The sequence below is a fragment of the Elaeis guineensis genome, chromosome 1 (assembly GCF_000442705.2).
Source record: "Elaeis guineensis isolate ETL-2024a chromosome 1, EG11, whole genome shotgun sequence".
In the NCBI taxonomy this organism is placed as follows: domain Eukaryota; kingdom Viridiplantae; phylum Streptophyta; class Magnoliopsida; order Arecales; family Arecaceae; genus Elaeis; species Elaeis guineensis.
Genome location: NC_025993.2, coordinates 125,069,425 through 125,085,996, shown reverse-complemented (window position 1 = coordinate 125,085,996; position 16,572 = coordinate 125,069,425). Strand labels below are relative to the sequence as shown.

The 16,572-nt window shown below is 39.7% G+C and overlaps 1 protein-coding gene across 1 annotated transcript in view; it reads left to right on the top strand.

Annotated features, from left to right (window-relative positions):
• The window catches only part of LOC105038903 (uncharacterized), a gene marked incomplete at its 5' end in the record, with an annotated part of 40,885 nt that extends 26,321 nt beyond the window's left edge, over positions 1 to 14,564 (top strand). Inside the window, 1 exon segment of the mRNA XM_073261735.1 lies at positions 14,040 to 14,564. Within this exon segment, the coding sequence (XP_073117836.1) occupies positions 14,040 to 14,146 (107 nt within the window).
• Between the last annotated feature and the right edge of the window lie 2,008 nt (positions 14,565 to 16,572).

Here is a 16,572-nt window from a genome sequence, read left to right as displayed (position 1 = left end):
TTTCAATCTCTTTGGGTGTAATCAACTCCTAATTGGATTAGGATTGATTAGAGTTTGATTTGGTTTAAACTAGGCATAAAAGGAAAGCCCAATTTGATTGGGATTCCTTCTCCCCTTGCGCCACATAAAAGCCCCACGCCCTTTTTATTATTTGCACTGATTTCCTTGGTTTTAGCGTGAAGAAGTCCACGCCAATCCACGCCCACGCGATCTTTGTATTTTGCGTGAGGAGTTCCATGCCAAAACACCCTTCTTACACGCCCACAAAATAGTTGTGGCCGCCCCAAAGACTCCTATCCAATCTCTACTTGAAGCCTTAATCCACGCCAATAAAAAGGGGGCCTTTAACGTTGGAAAGGCTGTTGGTTTTCATGGGGAACAATCAGAAGTTTGGCATGAGAAAAAGAGAGGAAGAAAGTCTTCCTCATGGGCTGAAGAAAAGGAAGAAGAGTCTTCCTTCTTGTGCGCGAGAAAGAGAGAGGAAGAGTTCCTATTTGGAGGCATGGAAGAAAAGAAGAAAAAGGTTTTCTTCTATGGCATGAAAAGGGAAGAAAGAAGGAAGAGTTTCTTTTTGAATCCAGAATTTTGAAGAAGAGAGAAATGTTCTCTCTTATCCATAGAAGAAAGTGTTCTTCTCACGATCTCTTGCGTAGATATCTCCATCCTTCTATTCTTCTCCTCTAAGAGAGTCTGGAGAGAAAAAAAGAGTCCTTTTCAATCGTCAAGATGCGATCTCTGTAAGGAGTTAGAATTCCGGTGAGATCAAAAAGCTTCTGATCAGATCAAGGCTTCGTATGGATACCCATAGAGGCAGAACACTTGTGTGGCTTCAAGGGACTTTCTGAAGATATTCAAGATTATCAGTTCGTAGGTGAAGATCGGCCCATGCGAAAATCCAGACTTGAAGAAAGAAAAAGTGAAATAGGTATGCGATCTGATCATATATTTTATTTTCAGATTAAAAATCAGATTGTGTTGTTTTTCTGCATATGAACTAGATCCTTAAGTGCTTTGATATGATCTATGCATGTTTTGATTAAAAGCGTTTTAATCTACTATTCTGCTGCATATTTCAAAATATTTTTAAAATCTACGTGCACCAGCATCTTAGAAATCCCAACAATATCTTGATAGCTCACTAAACCAAAGCACTTAACTCCTCTCATTTGGATTTGCTCAAGGATATCCAATGCTCTCACCAAGAAATTATGTATTTCTCTTTTCTTCTTTGATCACTTGTTCAATTCATTTCATGTGTTAAATATATACTTAAATTTGGTTGAAAAAAATGCACTAGCCGTTAGAGAGGTCAAACTAGACATTGAAAATCAGATTTGTCTGTTGAAAGCTTGTAGAAAAGCTAGCCATTAGACTATTAGACGCTTAGGGGTCGACTCACAGTCTATTTGGATTGTCTTGTAATTAACTTGGGGTTGACTCGAGCTTCAGACTGAAAAATATAGCTCTCTATCTTGTTTGAGAAAGTCGACTTGTAGATCTTTGAGGTTAACTCCACTTCAGAGGCTTCCAAAATAGTTCAAATACTTCTCCAAACACTTTAAATACTTCTTTAATTTTAAAATTTGTTCTTCTAAACTTCTCCATGTTTCTTTAAACGTTCAAACGCATTGTACTCTCTATAAAACAAATTAATTACTCCAAGAATACACAGTCATTGGTATCATACTCAAACGTTTTGTACTCATCGAAATCAATCCTTGGATCAACAATCTTGTCTTTGTTCTGTTGGTCGTATGGATCAAAATGTGATCTCTTAAAGTTTTGGAACTTTCTACAACCATTTTTAACCTTATTTTAAACCTTGATAGATTATCGAGGAATTCTTATGAAAAGGGTATGGAGAGAGGGTGAGGACTTGCAATCATATCAGTAAGGGCAACCATTCTTATTGGTCACAGGTTTAGGCTCATGATGTTCGGACCAACTCTTGATACTGGAAAGAGTTTGCACAAAAGGAAAGGAATGGAAAGGTTATAGCTAGTATTAGGTTTTTCATACCTCTTACTTTTTGCATGTCAGTCATTCATTATGTACTTGCCACCTCTTTGTTTGCACCATGACTCAGATATTGTAAAATTACATATATAAGATACCTGAGCTGAAAAGACACCCCCAAAAATTTAAATATTTATGTAGGTTTTAAAATCTATCTATGAAAGAAGCTTGTTAGAAATGTTTCCAGGACACCTGACATGAAGGTAAACGTCCAGTATAGTGGGACAAAAGAACCTTCAAAAATTTGGATATAGGACACATCCATATTGTAAATATTTATTTGTAAATATGTACAAATATAGTTTTACAATGGATGATTTGCTGGACCAGTTGCTCGGTAATCCAATAGAGAAAATCTTTTCTAAATGTTATGTTAGACTAGACTAGAAAGATTCTAGGTATGAGTGCCAAAAATGGATATATTTATAACTATGATGATATCATATGATTTGTTAATATGATTTGTCAAGGAGTACCATAGGGTGTCGAAGTGTCTAGAGTATGGACATGAAAGACCTAAATTTTGAAATGTCTCAATAACAGTGATTCTTAGTGATCAATCAAAGATCTTGATATCCAGATGCTCATCTTGTACTGCAGTTATGTTTCCCTCTTTTTGGTTGAGCAGGTGCCCTTTTGGTGAGCTTAGATATGTACTTAAACTGTCACCTTGTTCAATTCAAATTGCTGGTCCAAATGTGCAGATGTTGATAAATCAGGATCGAGTCGTAAATCATAAGACGGGTTCAAATTGTGGATTGTAAGATTTTTTTTTAATTTGTTAAAAAAATTTAAAATAGTGGAAAATGTTAAACTTTGAAGAATGATTCAACAACAAAGTCGATGAATGAATAATAAAAGGCCATACATATAAGTGGTTTATTGTTCATCATCATAAATCCATGTATAGCATGTCTCCTGGGACATGTATTATGCCTGGTTATTTAGAACTTTTATACTTCTCCTATCAGTTCACTTATCTTTTAGAAATGGTGATTTTAACAAATGGTTGTAAAAATATGAAAAACTGCTTCTTGATCCTAATTCCATGTGTTAGAGCGTATATTTAACATATGTCATTTGACATATGTTATTTCCTATTATTTCTTTATGTTTATAGTTCTTCCATTTCTGTTTTTTTCTCCTCATTAGACTTTTTCTTATTATATTTTTCTTTATAAGACTTTCCTTCCTTAGGGAAATCCATTTTTCTATATAAGACTTTCTCTTTAGGAAAATCCTATTGTAGTGTATTTTTTCTTATAAGACTTTCTCTCTTTAGGAAAATCTTATTTATGTACACTTCTATATATAGGAGTACAAAATCATGGAATAATATCATATCAATTCTCTTCCATTTTTTGTTTTATGGTATCAGTGCCTAGGATTCTCTAGGTAAGATCACCACCATCTCTTTTATCATCTTCTCTTCTCGTACATTAACCTCTCTCTTTCCTCTCCTTTCTCGTTCTTCTTCTTTTCTGCTGATCTAGATAGAGGGACTTCCTCTACTGAGTAACGTTAAGGGGAGGCATCGCTTCTCTCCTTTCCCGATCTACTGGGATCGGATCTGTGGCTCGCTGCATAAATATGTTCTGCGGCTTGCCATCAGTTTAAGTTCCTTTTGTGCCTGTCTATATGTGGTGATTTTGGTCTATCGAATCTACCATATTGACTGTCTGTCTCCATACTATTTTGATGGCTGATACCACTCCAACGATGTCTTCAACTGTTGGATCTCTGCTTTCCTCACATCTGCAAGGTCTTTCTACCATTAAATTTAATGGTAAAATACTATCTTGTATGGGCTCGAGCATGCAAGAAGTTTGTTAGTGCATATGACAAGCTCCACATTCTGATTGATGATCCTGTTCCTTTTAATGATATAAAGTACAAAAATTGGCTCAAGGAGGACTCATGTATTTACACTTGGTTGCTAAACAGTATGAAGTCGGATGTTAGTGCTAATGTGGTGTTTCTAAACACTGCTAAAAAAATTTGGGATGCTCTTAAGGAGATGTATTCTCATGTCAAAAATTTATCTAGAGTATTTGAGTTGTCTCAGCAACTATTTTCCCTATGCTATATCGGTGGATCCTTAGTTGACTTCTATGCCAAGTTCAAAGGGCTCTGGGATGAGCTCAATATCTATCAGCCATTAACTACAGATGTAAGTGTAATGCAGCAACAACGCGAAGAGTTTTAAGTGGTTCAGTTCTTGGCTACCCTTCCTCTTGAGTATGCTCCTATCCATGATTAGGTTCTTGGTGGTGACTCCTTGCCTTACCTATATTCTGTTTTTTCTTATCTTCAGCAAGTTCCTACTCCACTTTCACAATCTGAAACTACTTTTGTTGAGACTTCGGCACTTATTGCTGGTAGTCATGGTCACAATTTCTCATTCGGCCGCGATCATGGATGTGGCCAAGGGAGAAACAGTGGTCGTGGGACTAGTTCCAATGGATGAAAATGTACTTACTGCTGCCGCACTAATCATGTGGAGAAGTGCTGGGAGAAGCATGGTAAGTCCGATTGGGCTAACCAAGTTATTGCTCCAAAATTAGGGGGAGCTGAGACTACTGTTGCACCCATCGAAATCACTTCTAATACTTTGACTATTTTTCGGAAAGACTTGGAGCAATTGGTTCGCCAGGCGGCTCAATTATCTTCTGCTTCTTTGACTCCTCCCATAGCATCCTTTGCCTCAGGTAGCATTGCTCTCTATCTGTCACTATATCTGCACCTTCCTCTTGGGTCATTGACTCGGGCACTACATCACATATGTCAGGTGACTCTAGACTATTCTCCTCTTTATTTCTGTTTCAAAAAATCCTCCTGTCTTTCTAGCTGATGGCAGACAATCATCAGTATCTGGTTGTGGTTCTGTATCGCCCACTTTCTCTTGGTTACTTGCCTCAGTTCTTTGTGCCTAAATTTTCATTAAATCTTTTGTCAGTCAGTTCTCTTACGAAGTCTTAAAACTGTTCAGTCACCTTCTATCCTTATTGTGTTTTTTAGGATCTCTTAACGAGGAAGAAGATTGGTAGGGGCCATGAAGGTGCTGATGGCCTGTATTACCTGGATGTTCCAAGATCAAGAGCTCTTTCATCTGTGGTGAGTCCTCAACACTGGCATTATCGGCTTGGGCATCCATCTCTCCAAAAATTGCATCAAATTGTCCCTCTTAGTAAGTCATCGATCCTATCCAATTGTGAGGCTTGTCAGCTTGGAAAACACCATAGGTCAATATTTTCAAAGAGAGTCAATAAAACTAGTATAAGGTTATTTGAGTTGGTTCACTCTGATATTTGGGGTCCTTCTAGAGTCAAGAGTCGTGTTGGTCATAGATATTTTATGATCTTCATTGATGATTTTTCTCGTATCACCTAGGTGTTTCTATTAAAGAAACGGTCTGAGGTTTTGTTTGTCTTCAAAAACTTTCATAAGAAGATAAAGACAGTTTTCTATTGATATTTCTTCTATTTGCACTGACAATGCTCTTGAGTTTGTCCAGCAAGAGTTAAATACATTCTGTGCCTCAAACAAGATTCAACACCAAACTTCTTGTGCATATACCCCTTAACAAAATAGGATAGCTGAGCACAAAAATTGTCAACTTTCTGACATTGCCTGCACCATTCTTTTTCATATGGATGTACCTAAAACATATTGGGGAGATGCTATTTTGACTGCTTGCTTTCTTATCAATCATATGCTATCTCCAGTACTCCAAGATAAAATTTTCATCCAATTTCTATATCCACATTGTCCATTATTTTCTTTGCCTCGTACTTTTGGATGTGTAGTTTTGGTCCATGATCTTCAACCGGGCTTGGACAAACTATCTCCTAGAGCCATCAAATGTGTTTTTCTTAGCTATGCCAGAAATCAGAAGGATTACAGATGCTTTGATCCTGCGAGTCGTAAGGTATTTGTCAATGCTGATGTCACATTCTTTGAGGAATAGTCTTACTTTTCATCTGTAGGAGAATTCTTATCTAGTGAGTTATTGGTTCCACCACACCTATCCCTGCTCCGGTGTTTCCTTCCACTTCAGAAAAGTCTGTAGTTATGCGTGCTGCTATTTCTTCACCACCTCTAAAGGTGTTAGGATCGTAGCCCCTAACCAACTTCCCAAAAGGCAAATGCCCATTAGGAGGCAGGGTTTATTAGTCTTTATCCATTAGGCATAGGGTTTTCACACCTGAATTGACCCGCATCAAGCTAGATCATCCTCAATCAGCAGGCTGGGTGGTTAGACCCATTTAATCTTTCCAACCAGGCATCAGTCGACCCTTCTTGTCGATTCTCATAATTGTTGTCAATACATTAGTCACCTTCAGCTACCAACCCTAGTCTGAGTCTCACTGAACCCCCTCGGCTACCATCCTCTTTTAGAGTCTCATCGAGTCTTCTTCGGCTACCTCACCGAACCCCCTCGGCTACCATCTTCTTCCAGAGTCTCATTGAGTCTTCGGCTATCAACCTCTTTCTGGGTCTCACCAAATGTGCGTTGGAACCTTACATAACAATCTCTCCCCAACAATATTTTTTTTAATATTCTGAGGGCCTGTCGGGTTTTGATCCTACAACCTCGCTCTGATACCACATGTTAGGACTGTAGCCCCTAACCAACTTTCCAAAAAGCAAATGCCCATTAGGAGGCGGGGTTTATTAATCTTTATCCATTAGGCACAGGGGCTTCACATCTGATTTGACCCGTATCAAGCTAGATCATCCTCAATCAGCAGGTTGGGCAGTTAGACCCATTTAATCTTACCAATTAGGCACCAGTCGACCCTCATCGACTCTCATAATTGTTGTCAATACATCAGCCACCTTCGGTTACCAATCTAGTCTGAGTCTCACCAAATCTCCTCGATTACCATCCTCTTCTAGAGTCTCACCAAGTCCTCTTCGGCTACCTCACCGAACCCCCTCGGCTACCATCCTCTCTCAAAGTCTCACCGAGTCCTCTTCAGCTACCAACCTCTCTCTGGGTCTCACCAAGTGTGCGCTGGAATCTTGCATAACAATTCCTCTCCCCAGCGATATTTTTTTTACTGGGGACCTGTCGGATTTTGAACCTATAACCTCGCTCTGATACCACATGTTAGGACTGGAGCTCCTAACTAACTTTTCAAAAGGCAAATGCTCCAGCTCCAAGTTCTGAGCTGCTACGATGCTCAGCAACATCTTGATGGAAGTATGTCTGACGACAGGAGAGAAAATCTCGCTGAAGTCGATGCCTTCTTTCTGGGAGTATCTTTTGGCCGCTAACCTCGCTTTGTATCTGATACTTCCCTGCTCTGAAGGTCCCTCCTTGCATTGGTAAACCCATTTGCAACCAATGGGTTTCTTCCCCTGTGGCAACTGCACTAATTGCCACGTCTCGTTCTTCTGGAGAGATTGCATCTCTTCGGACATTGTTTGGACCCACCTCTCTCTGTCCTGGCACTCCATGACCTCCTCATAGGTGTAGGGTCCCCATTCGCAGTCACCAGGGCATATGACATCTCCTCGAAGCCATATCATTCTGGTTGCCTGATATTTTTTTTGGGCTTGTGCAGTGCAACCCCGATGTCCTTCCTAGGTTCAGCTTGCTTCTGCTGGACCTCTTGGCTTCTATCACCCGTCCGAGCTCTCTCCACCTATGGAGACACATCTGAAGAGTGCTCCACCTGAATACTAAGTCCTCTCGATGTACCTGCAAGAGGCAAAAAAGAATAGGATGTAAGTTATCCAGCGCTGCCCTGCTGGACCTCCTGTTGCTCCATGCCATCTCATCTTTGGAGAACTGAATTTTCATCGAAGGTGACATCCTTACTGATGACGATCTTCTTCTCCAAGGGATCCCACAGTCGGTATCCCTTAATTTTTCGAGGATATCTCAAGAACATCTTCTGTGACCTAGCATCCAACTTGATCCGCTTACCAGCACCGATGTGCACATATGCAGTGCACCCAATCACCCTTAGATGGCTTAGTCCAATCTTTCTTTCAGACCATTTTTCCTTTGGAATACCACCATCTAATCTTGTGTGAGGTGATCGATTCACCAAATAGCAGGCTGCATCCACTGTAAAACCCAGAACGCCTTAGGAATCTCTGTCTGCAGCCTCATGCACCGTGCCTTTTCCAAAAAGATTCTGTTGATCCTCTCGGCCATCCTATTTTGCTGAGGAGTCCCTCTCACTGAGAAGTGCCTTTTGATACCGCACCACAAAAAATATGAAACTCCCTGCTGGTGTACTCTCCGCCATTGTCAGACCGCAGACACTTCAAGCTCCGATCGGTCTCCTCCACCTCAGCTTTCCATACCTTGAATTTGGTGAAGATTTTTGATTTCTTCTTCATGAAGTAGACCCATACCTTCCTCGAGAAATCATCTATAAAGGTCAAGAAGTATCTCACTCCGTTTCTGGCTGAAATCGGAGCCGGTCCCCACACATCAATGTAGACTCGTTCCAGTGGGGCTGCACTGCGGGCTGAACTAGTAGTGAACTGCACTCCCTTTTGTTTTTTCATCTGACATAACTCACATACCTCTGAAATACCTCCATCCAAATCTGGAATTAGACCATGCTTGCTCAGCTTCATCCCACGATCACCCATGTGGCCTAGGCGGTAGTGCCACAATCGATGAGCCCCCTGCTGATCCTGCGCTGCAGCTGCTGTATCAGATTCTCCGATCACCACAGATTCTTTCAACTTGTAGAGGTTATTCTCCATCCTTCTACCTCTCATCACCACCATGGCTCCATTGGAGATGTTCAAGACTCCATTTCTGGCACGACCGCTAAAGCTGAAGCGGCTCCGCTCCAAATAGTCCAGTGACACCAGATTCTTCAATTCTAGGATGTGCTTCACATTTGTGAGAGTCTGCACCATCCCATCAAACATCCTCATTCGAATGCTTCCTATACTAGCAACTTGCATGGGTGATCATCTCCGAGTGTCACGATCCCCTCATCAATCTTGGTGTATGTTACGAACCAAGACCAGTTTGGGGTGTAGTGATGCGAATAGGCTGAATCCAGAGTCCATACATCTGTGTATCGCCTGTGACCATCAGATATCACTAAGAGATCATCCTCCACCTCCTGATCAGCCACCGTGCTCAGCGCATCAGATCCTCCATTGTCTCCTTTCTTGCTCTTCCACTGCGGGCAATCTCGCTTGAAGTGCCCGATCTTATTACACTTGTAGCACCGAGCTTCTTTCTTGCTACTACTCTTTCGGGACTTTGATGTCCCCTTGACTTGCCTTTCTTTTTTCTTTTCTTGACCTCTCCCCCACGGTCAAGCTCTCCTGGGGAGCTCCATCCTTGGTCATCTTTTTTCGCTGTTCATTGGAGCGCAGCACTGAGACCATGTCTTCATACTCCAGAGTCTCCTTGCCATACAATAGCGTCGTCACCAATGGATCATAGGAAGGGGGCAGTGAGCATAGCAATAATAGAGATCTATCTTCCTCCATCTTCACCCCGATATTCAGCAACTCGTTGCACATCTGGTCGAACCTCTGGATGTGACCCAAGACATCTCTGCTTTCCTGCATCTGAAGGCCGTACAGTCTCTTCTTCAACATCAGCTTGTTGCACATGTTTTTTTCCATATACATGGTGTGCAACTTTGATCGCAAACCCTTCGAGGTCTTCTCTAACACCGAATAGAGAGCTGCATCCGTCAAATATCTTCTAATTACCGAACAAGCCTTCTTCTCCAGGGACATCCATTGACGATTCGACATTCCTTTAGGCTTCTCCTCCAACACCTGATCTAGATTTGTCTGAATCAAGAGATCTCAACCCTAACTTTCCACATAGAAAAATTTCTTTTCCCATCAAACTTCTCAAAATCGACCTTCATGTTGCTTGCCATGGCTGGATCCAAACCAAATCACAACAGAAACTCCAAGGGATTTGAGAAATATTTTGACAGGGATCTTGCGGAAATTTCAGCCTTTTAAGATTTTCACCTTCTGACGTCTCGTTCTCCCTCCATGCAACACGGGCTCTGATACAACTATTGTGCCATGTTCCCAGGTGTGTGGAGTACCTCCCACCAGGAGATCAATGAAGAAAACTCGTTGGAAGGGGATGAAACATGTTGAAGAAGAACAGGATGTTGCTGCTGAATTCTGCTGGCACCAAGAAGTCTTCAAACTTCTTCAACTCTTCACTGATTCTTCGTCTGGGCTTCAAACTAGAAACATCACGTCTTGGGGTCTTGAAAAGGTCTGGAACTAGCAACCAAGTCTTAAGACTCAAAGGAGAGGCGTCAGCAAACAGAAATAGGGCAGCAAGTAATCCTAGCAGGACTGGGAAACCTTCGGTGGCTAGACTAGGGATTCTCCTTGCTCCTTGATGATGGCGGCTAGGGTTTCTTCACCTTAGGAGGCGGCAACCAGAGAGAAAGAGAAAGAGGAAGAGAGAGAAAGTTCAGAGAGAAAATGATTTGATTGATTGAACCATTCATACAAACCCTAAATACAAAGGTATTTATACAAGGTCAATGTGACCCAACCACAAAACTCTCTTAGCTAACTTGATATGAGATTTGTGCTAACCCAAATCCATGTACATTTATGATTTGAACAAATCTCATCTACCTAGGACTTAAATCTAGTCCAAAATAAGTTAGCCCCTTGAGGCTCAAGTCTCTTAAACCTCAAGACTCGAAAGGCTGACAGCCTTTCGTCCTAGGATCCAAATTAATCCTAGAAACCCCATGAGCACCTCATAGACTTTGGACTTTGGCCTTAGCCTTGGTCCCCTGAGCCTTGGGAGCACCACATGAGGCCTAACAAAAGGTGTATACTCGACGTCTACAGAATCAGGTCCCAACACTTTCACCACCATCATCTTCACCTTCGGAAAGCAATCCAGTATCTCCACCACCTGCATCAGATTTGTATCTTTCCATTGTCATACGAAAGGGTAAACATTCTTCTACTCAACCTTCTATTGTTTCATTTGTTTCTTTGGATTATCTTAGTCCTGCTCTTCGACAGTCTTCCTTGGCCCTTTCTTCTATTTCTATTCCCAGGAATGCAGAGGACGCATTATCTCACCCTGGTTGGCGACATGCAATGCAAGAGAAAATGTCTGTCTTAGAGAGCAGAGCGACACGCAATGCAAGAGAAAATGTCTGTCTTAGAGAGCAGAGGCACTTGGGAGTTGGTCTCTCCTCTGACTGATTGTGAGGTTGTTGGATGTCGTTGGATTTTCTTCAAGTATTTCTCTGATGGCACCATTGAAAGGCTTAAGGTACGATTGGTTGCAAAAAGATATTCTTAGACGTATGGTATTGATTATTTTGAGACATTCTCTCCTGTGGCTAGTCTTAGCTTTATCCGAATTTTGATTTCTATTGCTGTCAACATGGATTGGCCACTATATCAACTTGATGTAAAAAATGCCTTTCTTTATGGTGATCTTGAAGAGACGGTGTATATGGAGCAACCTCCGGGGTTTGTTGCTCACGGGGAGAGCTCTAAAATATGTCACCTGAGGAAAGCAATATATGAGTTGAAGTAGAGTCCGTGAGCTTGGTTTAAGAAATTTAGTCAGATTGTCAATTTGGCTTTATCAGAACTCATGTGGACCATTCGGTGTTCATTATGTGCACCTCCGTTGGAGTGATCATCCTAGTTGTCTATGTGGATGATATTATTATCTAAGGCAATGACCAAGCTAACACAGAGGCAACAAAAAGGCATTTGAAACAATATTTTGCTACTAAAGATTTGGGTCGGCTAAGATACTTTCTTGGAATAGTGGTGGCTCAAAATCATCAAGGATTTGTACTTTCTCAGAGAAAGGATGCTCTTGATCTACTACAAGAGATGGGCATATTTGGTGCTCGACCAGCAAATGTTCCTCTAGACCAAACGGGAGTGCTCTAGAAAGAGGATTCTGAAGAGCTATCAGACAAGACTGCATACAGAAGGCTGGTTGGCAAGCTTATTTACTTAACAGTTATCCAATCTGATATTTTATTTGCAGTTGGTGTGGTCAGTCAGTTTATAGACAAGCCCAAGAAGTGCCATTGGAAGGCTGCATGTGGCATTCTTAGGTACATTAAGAAGGCCCTTGGACTTGGATTGTTTTACAAAAAGAATAACCATACTAATATAGTTGGTTATTCTGACGCTGATTATGTTGGTTTGAAGATAAACAGACGATCAACTTCTAGTTATTGTACATTTATTGGAGGAAATCTTGTGACTTGGAGGACTAAGAAGGCGTGGTGGCTAGATCCAGTGCAAAAGCAGAGTATCGAGCAATGGCTCATACTACTTGCGATTTAATTTGGGTGCGTTCCTTGATAACGGAGTTTGGGTTTTAACATTATAAACCCATTCTTATATATTGTGATAATCAAGCAGCCATTTTCATTGCTAACAATCCAGTATTTCATGAAAGGATAAAACACAAAGGTTGAGTGTCACTTCATCACAGATCAAGTCACAAGCAAACAAGTATGTACTCCATACATATTCTGAAGATCAGATGGTTGATGTATTTGTTAAGCCTTTGGGAGGTAGCAGGTTCTCTTTGTTGCGTGGCAAGCTGGGAATGTTGGATATCTATACTCTCCACCTTGAGGGTGAGTGTTAGAGAGCATATTTAACATATGTCATTTGACATATGTTATTCCCTATTATTTCTTTATGTTTATAGTTCTTTCATTTTTGTTTTTTTCTTCCTCATTAAATTTTTTTTATTATATTTTTCCTTATAAGACTTTTTCTCTTTAGAAAAATCTTATTTTATTGTATTTTCAGTATAAGACTCTCTCTTTAGGAAAATCCTATTGTATTGTATTTTTCTTTTTAAGAATTTCCCTCTTTAAAGAAATATTATTTATGTATACTGCTATATATAGGAGTACAAAATCATGGAATAATATCATATCAATTCTCTCCCATTTTCTGTTTCACCATGAACCCCAGATTTTCATTTAGTTTTAATATTTAAAAGTTAAAAACTGGAACAAATTTACCACCTTTACAAGCTTGGCCTATTTGAGATGAATAAGTAATTCTAAAAGAGACATAGTTAATAAATTATATAAAATGTATCTTTTCCTGATTTAATATGCAAATAGCATGATCAATTTGGTGATTATGATCCAAGATATTGGATGACACTTATGTAAATCTAAATCTTATGATCCAATGATGAGATCTGCATCGTGGACCATAAGATTTTAATGGCAATGGCAGATGGCACGTAATTTGTGCACATGGATGTAAAGCAAGTGTGGTGACTGCATGGGGCAGTGAGGTTGAGAACTTGTTTTGAATACTGCTTTCTTAGCTACAGGGTATGCCTTAAATAATTATCACCAGATCTCATCCCAATCCTTTTCTTGCATCCAAGAAGACCTAGTGTTTTTTTTTTTTCCTCGAGTAAATGGTACAGGTTACTAGTCAAGATTATATATCTTAATGATATATAATCTTAAATAACGAGTTAACTACAAATGATATCTTTGGAAATTACAATAAGATCTTTTCTCTTTGCTTTCACAAAAACTTTATGAGTTCCTTTCTCGGATATTATATATATCCTTTGATGCTATTCTCTACATACAAATTACAGTTGTAAAATGGACCAAATTAACATACCAGAAATTATTCATGTTGGTTCAAGCCAACTCAACTGTTGTAAATTGATCTGGAATGATTAATTGTACGAAAGACTGGTGACCTCAATCACTGTCTCTCTGGTTAAATTGGAGTTTATATAGTTTTACAATGATCAAAGGATTATTACATTCCGGTATGGAAAAGAAGCACTTGAGATATTCGGAGCTCAGCCTGTTTAGTCAGGCATCAGAATATATACGTGCATTATATGTCATAGCTATATCTGAGATTTCACTCATGTTTTATAAATATTTACATTCTTTTTCAAAGCTTACACTACAATATTCAAGTGTCAATACTTGATTTCATACATATCTTTTGCATCTGCCACATATGGTATCTGACACCTTTCCTGTACCATGCAGCATTTGCTCCCATGAACATGGCAAATGGTTTTAGCCCACAAGATTCAAATTCCAGAAATCAGCCTTTTGATGCTGACAAATTCTTTCCGCAATCTTACAGAGACTAAATGGTCGGCAATTACTGATCTGCTGAATGAAGAGCTGTATCCATCAGTTGTCCAATGAGTAGAGACTGGTTGTTCGTGTGACAGTACGTCTGGATCTTTCTAGTTTAGTTATGCACTGCAACAAAGCGAACAATAATATCAAACAAACTACTCACTGAAGCTACCTCTTGTAAGCCATCACCTTTCTGTTTCAAATAATTAAATTCTATCGAGCAGAATATGCAGTTCTTTTGAGAGAAATGGAGTATGTATTTTTGTTCCGGTCACTTTAATATAGAATTAGCTTGTACAGTTTTATAAGGCAGTTTCATTGTTCTCATTTTTTTACCGCTGTGCATGAGTGACGGAACTGCCAGATCTACTGCGGTAATTTTAGCTCTTTACAACCATATAGTTGTTATAAATGAAATATTGATCATATCGAGCATGGTAAGAACATTGGTATTGTTTACCAGCCATCTGCAAAATCCAGTGGAGCAGTCACAGAGTGAGGGGGTTTTCTTGATACTTTTTTTTTAATTTTATTTTATTTGTAATAAACAATGACTCCTTCGCCTTGCTGCCCAAACTGAGATTTTGAAGGAGCAGAAGGGTCCAACTCTATATTTGTGTCACTTGAGGAAAATCAGATATAATTTTCAGCATGAAATTATATATTCAGATTTTGTTGAAATGATAGCAAAAAGGTTTTCACATCTCTCTTATCTAATGAAGTTAATTATGCTATGGGATTTGCTTCGTGTACAATGGATCAAGTGCATAAAGGGATTCATGGCCCAGGTCGCATGCCCTGCAAAAGACTCCTGCAGTTTCGTCTTGCACCTGAAATTTCAGCCTGAACCAGCAGCAGCAAGGATTTATTGCTCATTATACAACAAAATAAAATCATTCAACAGGAAGGATGAAGAAAGAAACAGGGATGGTCTTTTCAGGTATCCACTTTGCCCCTAATCCTAATAGGACCTATTCAATTATACCCTATAATATTTAGAAAAAAATTGGGATTTAAAATTAAAACCCATTAAGATTTGGGATGAGTTTACGATTGGACCCTTGGGTACATGCTATCTGAACCTGATTACACATATATATTATAATTTTTTATAGAAATATATACATAATAGGGGGTGAGAGGATTTGAACTCTATACCTTCACAAAACCTAATCATTGGTTATTTAAATTGATTGGGGGGTTTGGATATCTGAATAATCCGACCCAAATCAAGAATAATTGGGCAGATTTGAGTACCCGGTAGATTTATCATTTTCTAATGGACTGGATTTAGAATTTTTGGATAATTTTGTAATTAGGTTTGAGACAAAATGATAAATCTATCGGGTACATGAAGATTTTCACCAGAGACTGCCACACCCCAATCTTGAAATCAAGAACTATAACACTGGCTATTTCAATAATATTTCACCAAGCCTTATTATTTGCTTGATTGTATTAGTTGCTTAATTTATGGGTAGCAAAGCAATAACTTTGTCTGTACGAGGAGAGAGCACAGATTTCCAGTTATCGAGACAGCAATAGGAATTTCCATTGTACGCATTCCACAACTTACAGTAGTTGAGGTTTAGATGCAGCAACGAATCCAAACAATTTAAGTATCCATTTTTACCACTATGTAACCAGCATCACAGCCCTATTTGCTAGTACAACTCCCAACATTCCCTTCTTTAACGGTCACAGGCTACTTAAAGCTGGGGTTGGAGGCTTCCGAAGCAACCACAGCCTTTACCTGGTGTTCAAAGGAAAGCTACTAGGCTGCTTTTCCTGACCCCTCCATTGCAAGTAGTTAGTGAATTCCAATGAATTACTGCTAGTAACAACTCGCAGCACAACTTCCTTTCTCCAGAAGCATTGGCTCCTGGAGAATGACACTGAGGGTGAGCCGCAAGCTTCCAAAAAGGCCATGAACCAAACTGGTGCAAGGGGCACCTGATGGCAAGTGGTGGCATGTAGCAGCAGCTCAGCTTCTTTGCAGTCACTGTCAGCTTCTTTGTGATGTCCTCCCTGCTGCTGTTATTCCTCAAGAATATGGCGACAGCTGCAGCAGCGGTGAAGGAGGAAGAACTTGAGGGTGAAGCTGTTGACAGTCGACGATCAGACTTTGAGCCACTTTTCTGGAGCCCGGATGTTATAATATGACCGAAGAGATTATTAAGAACATAAAAGAAATCTTGCGCTCAAGAAAGGAAGGGAAAAGATGTTGGAGGAAAACTCATATTTTTTCTATAATAATCCTCCAAATATTTTAATTTAATTTTTTAATTTTTTTATTATCATGATTTTAATTTCTAACCGTTAGGCTCCTAATTACTAACGATTATATATTTTTAATCTCATTTTTATTTACGATCGTTGGATTCTGTATTAAAGATTTTGACCATTGGGCTCCTTATTAAAGCCTTAATGGGTC